Consider the following 8,245-nt stretch of genomic DNA (forward strand, 5'->3'; position numbering starts at 1 on the left):
TCCGCTGGCCAGCCCTGAACTGCCTGCAGCTAGCCCTGGGCTGGGGCATGCTGTCGCTGACAGCGTCTGTGACCCGGTGCATGGAGGCACTGGCACCCTTGGGCCGAGGGGCTTGGCCTGTGCTTTGAGTAACGCGGGAGCCGAACCCTGAGTGTTTGCACTTGAGCTCGTGTTAGCTTGTCGCCGTGCACTCAGGCTTCTCCGTGGAAAGTGATCTGGGGGAGGGAGATTATATGCTGTCCCAGAAAGGCCAGGAGTCCAAATAAAATGGCCAAGCAAAAAAAAAAAAAAAAAGGAGATAGAAAACAGTGGTTTCTGTGAAAGGAGCCTGACCGGTCCGAGGCAGCCGTCAGAGGTCTGCCGTCACCCGCACCGTGTCCAGGCCCGACGTCCGCTCTCACGCCCTCTCCCCTCTCCTCTGAGCAGTTCTACTCGGGGCACCGGTCCCCCCACATCCCGTACAAGCTGCTGCACCTGGTGTGGACTCACGCGCGGCACCTGGCGGGCTACGAACAGCAGGACGCCCACGAGTTCCTCATCGCGGCCCTGGATGTGCTGCACCGACACTGCAAAGGTGCCTCGCACGGGGCGGGGCGAGTGTGCGTGTACACCCCGGGCAGCGGGGTGCACACGTAACCCCGGCACAGCACTGAGCCCACCCCTCACGGTCGAGTCTGCATGCAGCCTTGACTCCCCACGAAGTTCCCTGCTGGTAGCCCACAGTACCCGAAGCCTTACCGGTCGGGTGGAGTTGGTTAGCGGATAGTTTGTGTGTCCTATGCGGGGGTCTCAGCTGGTTTGTGGAAAGTGCCTATTATGAGAAGAACTGCGGGGGTTTCAGTTCCCCTTGCACTGAAGTGCGCTGGTACGTGAGAGCATTGGTTTCCGTCAGCTTCGGGAGGCCCCCTCGTGTGTGGCAGGCCACGTTCTCACAGTAGGCTGTCCTCAGGTGATGACAACGGGAAGAAGGCGAACAACCCCAACCACTGCAACTGCATCATCGACCAGATCTTCACGGGCGGGCTGCAGTCTGACGTCACCTGCCAAGTGTGCCAGTGAGTGGTCAGCCACCCCAGGCGGGCGCGGAGCTTCTGTGCCCGGGATCGCTGCGCTCGGGGCGCTGCTAGGGCAGTCGGCAGCCTGGGGTGCTACGCTGCCGTCAGCGCGGAGATGGGCTCTAACTGGGCACACAGGCCCCTAGAGCTCCTGGGAGAGGCGCGGGCTTGGGGGTCATGCTCTCCTGTACTGAGCTAAACTTAGACTTGTGGCGGCCTGTGTATGCTCGTAGGAGCTCCGCAGGTGGTGGGCGGGCTCTTCCCAGGAGCACAGCCCGTCCCGCCGAGGTCTTTGCTGTCACCCGCTGTCTTGGGAGCTTTGCCCATGGTCCTCTGCTTCCCTCGAGGTTCCCGCCACCAGGACCCAGACAGCCTCCCTTGGAGAAGGCCTGATCTCAGACTGCAGTTCCGTGTTATTTATTTATTTTTTTTTTCTGTTTTTTTTTTAAGAGGTTTTTGCCATAGAGTGCATGCCCTAGCCAGACAAAGACAGAGAGACAGAAAGTGAGCAATCACCCCCTGGGGGATGACCACGCCGCAATCCCTTCTCCTCCCGGGATCTTGGGCACACACACACATGCACCTGGTATGAGTTTAAGCCACTGGGTCTGGGACGTGAACTGCGGTCGACTACATGGGAGTCCAGCGACATAGCCATTACGCCAACTGCTGGTCCCTGCAGTTCCCGTTTTTGACGTCTGTGCTCCACAGTGTGTTTTTGTTATTTTAGGACTTTGAAAATCTCTGGTGTGTCTCTAGTTCTCCTCAGGTGTCTCTGCTTAGAGCACTCAGATCTTGGTGCCAGAGGAGAACCCACTCCGTAGTTAGGGCAGAGGAAGCCTCGGATGCAGCCTCGGGGCATACTGGCATATTTATTCCGTTTTTTCTTTTTTCTTTCTTAAGAGTTTTGCTGTAAGGCGTGTGTAGAGAGAGACAGACAGAAAGTGAGAAATAACCCCCACGGGAGATGACCACGCCACAGTCCCTTATCTTGCATTCTTTTCTCGGGATCTTGGGCACGCACACACATGTGCCGTGTGAGTTTCAAGCCTCGGTTTTGAGACTTGAGTTGGCCACGTGGGGTTCAGGCGGCGTAACTGTTACACCTTCTGCTAGCCCTTCCTATTCCATTTTGAAAACCCTGGGCATGACCCCCTTGAATGACTCCGGAGGCCACGCAGTATTGTCACTTGCAGTCTGTGCAGGTCGGGCCAGACGTGGGAAGGTCTGTGCCACTTGTCACACTGCCACTTCTCTTGGTGTCTTCTAAGGCTTGGGAGACCGTGGCACTAAGCGCTTGGTTCTCTTCGCTGGCCCTCGACTACGAATCCCATGAGCAGATTGGCTCGGGTGTGTGTCCTGCTCATGGATCTGCAGTGCGTTTCCTGGTCTGTTTCCGAAACTCCAGGAGGTGGCTGGGCTTGCACAGCACGGCATAGCACTCAGCGGTCAGTGGGGCCGTATGACCATGTTTTGATCTCGTTCTCTCTTCTCTCCTTGGAGCAGAGACACTCTGAGTCTGTATTCTCAGGTGCAGCCGGGATGACCAGAGTCTCTGGACCTGGGGCTTCTACTTGATACTCTTCAAAAGAATCCCTAAACGGTGTCGATGGTCTTCTGGGCTTGGAAACAGTTCGTTAGGGGCAGCCTCTACCTCACGGGGAGCCAGGGCAGGGCGTGAGCACCCCACCTCGTCAGACCTGGGGTCTCTGGGCGAGGGCGAGTGCAGGGAGCGCTGGGACTCCCGCCTGGCGGCGCTGGTGCTCGAGCTCACCCCGCCTTTCTGCTTCTTGTGTCTCTAGCGGCGTCTCCACTACGATAGACCCCTTCTGGGACATCAGCCTGGACCTGCCTGGCTCGTCCACCCCGTTCTGGCCTCTGAGCCCAGGGAGCGAGGGCAGCGTGGTGAACGGGGAGAGCCACGTGGCGGGGACCACCACACTCACGGACTGCTTGCGGAGGTGAGAAGCGCAGCGGCGCCTGCGTGGGAAAGAAGGTGGCGGTGTGGTCAGTGCAGGGCCCCGCGTCGATCAGGCCGGTGGCTCCTGAACCCGCCACGGCACTGAGAAGGAGCCCGTGCTCCCAGCAGCCGCCTCGCTCATGCTGCTGTGTCGCTTCACCAGCTCTGCAGGACGTTTGTCCCACCCCGTCCCTGTGCATGGGAGCAGAGTGACACTCCCCCAGGGCCTGCTGTGATTGATAATCTACACCAGAGTGGACAAGGCGGGCCGGCCCCTGTGCCAGGATGCAGCCATGTTGCGGGTGACTGGAGTACGCTTGTAGCTGTGGCTGAATCTGCCCGTTAACTTCCGGGAGTTAGACACGCGAGGCCAGTTAGCACGCAGCCGCTGTCTGTAGGCGCAGTCCCTGGGCTTACCTGGCGGAGCATGACGTAGAGAGGCCAAGAGCCCTTCCTGACCGTGTGGAATCGAGTCCACCGTCTCGCCTGTTTTCCTTTGGGTGCATCATGAGTTCAGGCCTGGCTGCACATCCTTGCTGCCTGGGAGGAAGTGCCCCTTAGGATGGGGTTTTCATCTTGTTGCACAGGCAGTGGGAGCAAAGGTGCCTCTCTGGAGGTGTGTGTGCTTGTAGGGGTGAGGAGGAGAGAAAGTGGGGAAGCACTCCTCCCAGCAGGGTGGCCACACCGGTCCCTGCTCTACTTCTCTTGAGATTTGGGCGGGCATGAATACGCGACCCAGCATGTTGTCTGCTAGGACTGGGACTTGAACCATGCTGTCAGCCGTGTGAGATCCAGCTGCCTTTACCACCATGCCACCAGCTGGCCCATACGTTCAGAATCCGCCACACTGATAGGCCCGGCTAGTGGGCCCTCGAATGTTTAATTTGGAAAATAAACCAACAAGAGATTCTTCACAGCCTAGTGAAACTCAGTCAGGGATGTGGGTGAGGCTGGGGCTCTACCCACAGAGCAGGCAGGAGGGGAAGAGGCCACAGGCTCTGTGAGCCAGGAGCACAGGGCTGAGGCCGGAGAGGGGCTGGGGACGTCAGGGCCTAGGGGAGAAGGCAGGACGTGCAAGGACAGACAAGGGCTCTGTGTGCCTGGTATGAAGGAAACACATTCACTGTTTCTGTGTGTTAAAAGGGTAGATTTGGCTTGTGTGGCCTCTCGCTTCTCTCTGGGTGTGTCTCGAGCAGCTACCTGGCCAGGGCTGCCTGCTGACTTGGGAGGGGAAGCCTTTCTTCTCTTGCTTAGTCTCTTTTCACTGTTAGAATATGGCCATTTCTGGAAGAAAAAAAAATAAAGGACCAGCGGTTGGTGTAATGGCTATGTCGCTGGATTGCCATGTAGTTGACTGTGGTTCAAGTCCTGGACTCAGTGGCTTAAACTCCCCGGGCGCATGTGCATGTGCGCCCAAGATCTTGAGAGGAGAATAGAGAAGAAGGGATCGCGGTGTGGCCATTCCCCCGGGAGGTGATTTCTCACTTTCTGTCTTTCTGTCTGTCTTTTTCTTTCTGACGAGCGCACACCCCCTATAACAAAAACCTCTCCAGAAAAAAGAGAGAGAGAGAGAAAACGACCATTTCTGAGCCAGCCCCGTGGCCTCTTGTTGGTAAAGAGAGCTGGGCCCTACATGACTGATAGCGGTTTGAATCCCAGCCCTGGTGGCCTGAAAAACACACCAGATGTGTGCATGTGTGCCCCACACGCTGGCGGGGGGAGGGCATTGCTGCACAACCACGCCCCGCTGGGGTGCTCTCTCCCTCTCTCTGTCTCCCTTTGGGGAGTGCATGTACTCTTGGGAAAATAAAGAAGATCGAACTGCCATTTCCCCAATCATCTCTCTGTTCTTCCAGTTTGCTGTAGGTGCATGTTCTTGGCAGAGAGAGGGAAAGGGGAGCCACAGTCCCCCCTCCATTCTCCTTAGAATTTTGGGTGTGCACACGTAGGTGCCCACAGTGATTTTTCAAGCCACCAGGTTCAGGACTCAGACTGTGCAGTCAGCCATGTGGGAGCCAGCGCCTTAACCTCCATGTCACTGCTGGCTCCACACACCTCATGTTTCAAAATGAAATGTTTTGGGGGCCAGCAGGTGGTGTGATGGTTGAGGCACTGGATTCCCACATGGCCCACCATGGTTTGGGTCTGGCAAAAAAATTCCCCCCCCCAACACCCCCCCCCCCCGGTCTCTCTCTCTCTCTCTCTAGCTGTACCCTATAGCAAAGTTAAAAGTAGTAATAATAAAATAAAATTAAAAAGTCAACATTTTATGTTGGGATAGCCGTAAGCTCGTATGCATGTGTAAGAAAGAAGTCACAGAGGTTCTCACACCCCTCGCCCCTTTACCCTGCGGGTGACACCATGCGGCACCACAGGGGCCACCCCGCGAGCGCCTTCCCACTTCTCTGTTCTCTGTAGCCTGCACACCTGCCCCATAGCAAATTTTAAAAACAAAAAGAAAAGAAAGGGCTGACACTCCTTTTCCTCCCGGCCTCTGCCTGCAGGTTTACCAGGCCGGAGCACTTGGGGAGCAGCGCCAAGATCAAGTGCAGCGGCTGGGCCAGCTACCAGGAGTCCACCAAGCAGCTCACCATGAAGAAGCTGCCCATCGTGGCCTGCTTCCACCTCAAAGTAAGCATCCTGGAGAACCTGCTCCCGTGGCAGCTGGGAGCGGGGGCAGCTCCGGCCACAGGCGGGCCAGGCAGAGTGCCTTCTGGGGCGGCTGCAGGCAGGGGACGGGCCGAGACATGGGGGGGATGGGCGGGGGGGCAGAGGCGGAGGGTGGAGGCTCCAGGTGCTTTCCTGCCTGCTGCTCATCCCGAAAACCGGATGCGGTTGCTCTAGATAGGGTGGGGGAGGATTACGATTTTCCACGTAAACCCTCCTCCCCCGGGTTTTCTGTGTCACTTTGAAACAAATCAAGACCCTTTGCATGATGTTCTAGTCCAGGGACTGGCACACTTTCCCCATAAAAGGCCAGAGAGTAAATGTTTCAGGGTTTGTAGGCCACGTGGGTTTCTGTGGCAGATTCGTTTCTGTTTTATCTCACAACTCTAATAAAAGTGTTGAAACCGTATTCCCAGCTTGTTGGCTGGTCTCAGTGGCCCCAGTCCGGTGTGTTCTTTTTGCTGCTGTACAGGGGACTTGAAAAGTTCTTGGGGACAGAATGAAAAGTCCAAGTGTGTTTTGGTACAGGTTTCTGAAACCCATGCCTGGTTTCCCTTGGCAGCATGTCCCCTGTACTCTCTTGCCCTTTGCTCGGTTTACTGTGAGGTTACTTTTTGCACGCCTGGTGTTCATCACTGAATAGTCCCGTCATTTCAGAACTTGAACTCAAACCCATATACAGTGGATTGGTGTGGGTTAACATCATAATACCCTATCTGACAGCTCTAGACATGCTTACGAGGCAGTTCAAAACATAAAGAGCCAGCAGGTGGCTTGGTGAATACGCTGGATTCCCACGTGGCCGACCATGGTTTGAGTCCCAGACATGGTAGCTTGAAAATCATGCTGGGTATGCATGTGTGCATGCGTGTGCCCAAAACCGTGCGCGAAGAATGGAGGAGAAAAGATTGCTGTGTGACCCTTCCCTGGGGATGATTTCTCAGTTTCCCTCTTCTGCCTCTCTCCATCTCTCCCCAGTGAGGCCACATGCCCTATTGCAAAAAAAAAAAAAAAAAACTTTTTTTTTAAGGTATTAATAGTTGTTTTTAATGCATTTTTTTTTATTTCAAAAAGAAGCTTTAGTTTTAATAGATGAAAATCAAAAAATGTTAAGAGAAATTTGCTTGAAACTTAAAGCCAGGAAAAAGGTTATAGGATTCAGTAGGTAGATGAACCTATCAACAGTTCAAGAGAAGACAAAATCCTTAAATATGGAAATCAGAGCATTAGAAAATCAGTAAGATTTTAGTCTTAAAAATTCTGTTTCATTAGTTCAGACTCACGTAATTAATCTCTCTCCTATTGAATTGGCAGTGTTACTGTGGTCTGATCCTTCCATTTAAACTCCGGAAGCTAACATCCAACTTGTCCCTACCACCAGGCTGGCCATTCTCTGTTGTTTCTTGTACTCTTGTTTCTGTGTGTCCGACTTTAGTTTTCTTGGTATAGCACTCCCTTCAGCACTTCTTGGAGAGCCGGTCTGGTGTTGATAATTCTTTTAGGCTTTGTTTATCTGAGAATGTTTTTGTCTTTTTTTCCCATATGAAAGAGTCTTGCTGGATATAGTATTCTTGGTTAAAATTATTTTTCCCTTAACACTTTGAATATATTTTTTCTTTCTTTCCTTGCTTGCATTGTTTCCAATGAGAGGTCTGATATTAGCCTGATGGGGATAGCCTTTGAAAGTAACTTGAGGGACCACCAGTTAGTGTAATGGCTATGTCGCTGGACTCCCATGTAGTCGACCGCAGTCCAAGTCCCGGACCTGGTGGCTTAAAACTCACGCCAGGCGCATGTATGTGTGTGCCCAAGATCCTGAGAGGAGAATGGAGGAGAAGGGATTGCGATGTGGCCATCCCCCCTGTGGGGTGATTTCTCGCTTTCTATCTCTCTGTCTCTCGCTGTCTGGCGAGCACACGCGCCCTATAGCAAAAACCTCTCCAAAAAAAGAAAGAAAGTAACTTGATGTTTCTCTCTTGCCAATTTTAGTATCTTGTCTCTGGTTTTGGTCAGTCTGGCTATGATGGGCCTGGGGAAAGATGATCTTGGGTTAATTCTATGTGGGGTCCTCTGTATTTCTTGGGTCTGAATATTTGAGTCCCTCTCTGGGTTTGGAAAATTTTCTTCCAAGATTTCATGGACTAGATTATCACTGCCCTTATTAGTTACTTTTATCTCTTGGGATACCGATGATCCGAATGTTTGGGTGTTTAATGGTATCTAGTATTACTCATGTTTTTCTCATTTTGGGGGATTATTTTGTCAGTCTTTTCAGTGAATTTTTCTAGGTCAGAGGTTCTATCTTCTGCATCTGAGATTTCATCTTCTGCATGATCTAATCTGCTTTTGATATTTTTGGTTTTCTGTATTAACAGCCTTCATCTCGAACATTTCCGTTTGGTTCTTTTTATTTATTTATTTATTTTTTTTTGAGAGGTTTTTGCTATAGGGCGCGTGCGCTCGCCAGACAGAGACATAGAGACAGAAAGCGAGAAATCACCCCCCAGGGAGGATGGTCATGCCGCAATCCCTTCTCCTCCATTCTCCTCTTGGGATCCTGGGC

General features: G+C 53.1%; 1 protein-coding gene across 1 annotated transcript in view; it reads left to right on the forward strand.

The window, feature by feature from the left end:
• USP22 (ubiquitin specific peptidase 22) overlaps positions 1–8,245 on the forward strand; it is a gene marked incomplete at its 5' end in the record, with an annotated part of 62,342 nt that overhangs the window by 45,400 nt on the left and 8,697 nt on the right. The window contains 4 exon segments of the mRNA XM_014592907.1: positions 427–574; positions 950–1,055; positions 2,858–3,016; positions 5,520–5,646. Of these exon segments, the coding sequence (XP_014448393.1) occupies positions 427–574; positions 950–1,055; positions 2,858–3,016; positions 5,520–5,646 (540 nt within the window).

This window comes from Tupaia chinensis, unplaced genomic scaffold (assembly GCF_000334495.1).
Source record: "Tupaia chinensis unplaced genomic scaffold, TupChi_1.0 Scaffold138725_1, whole genome shotgun sequence".
Taxonomy (NCBI): Eukaryota; Metazoa; Chordata; class Mammalia; order Scandentia; family Tupaiidae; genus Tupaia; species Tupaia belangeri.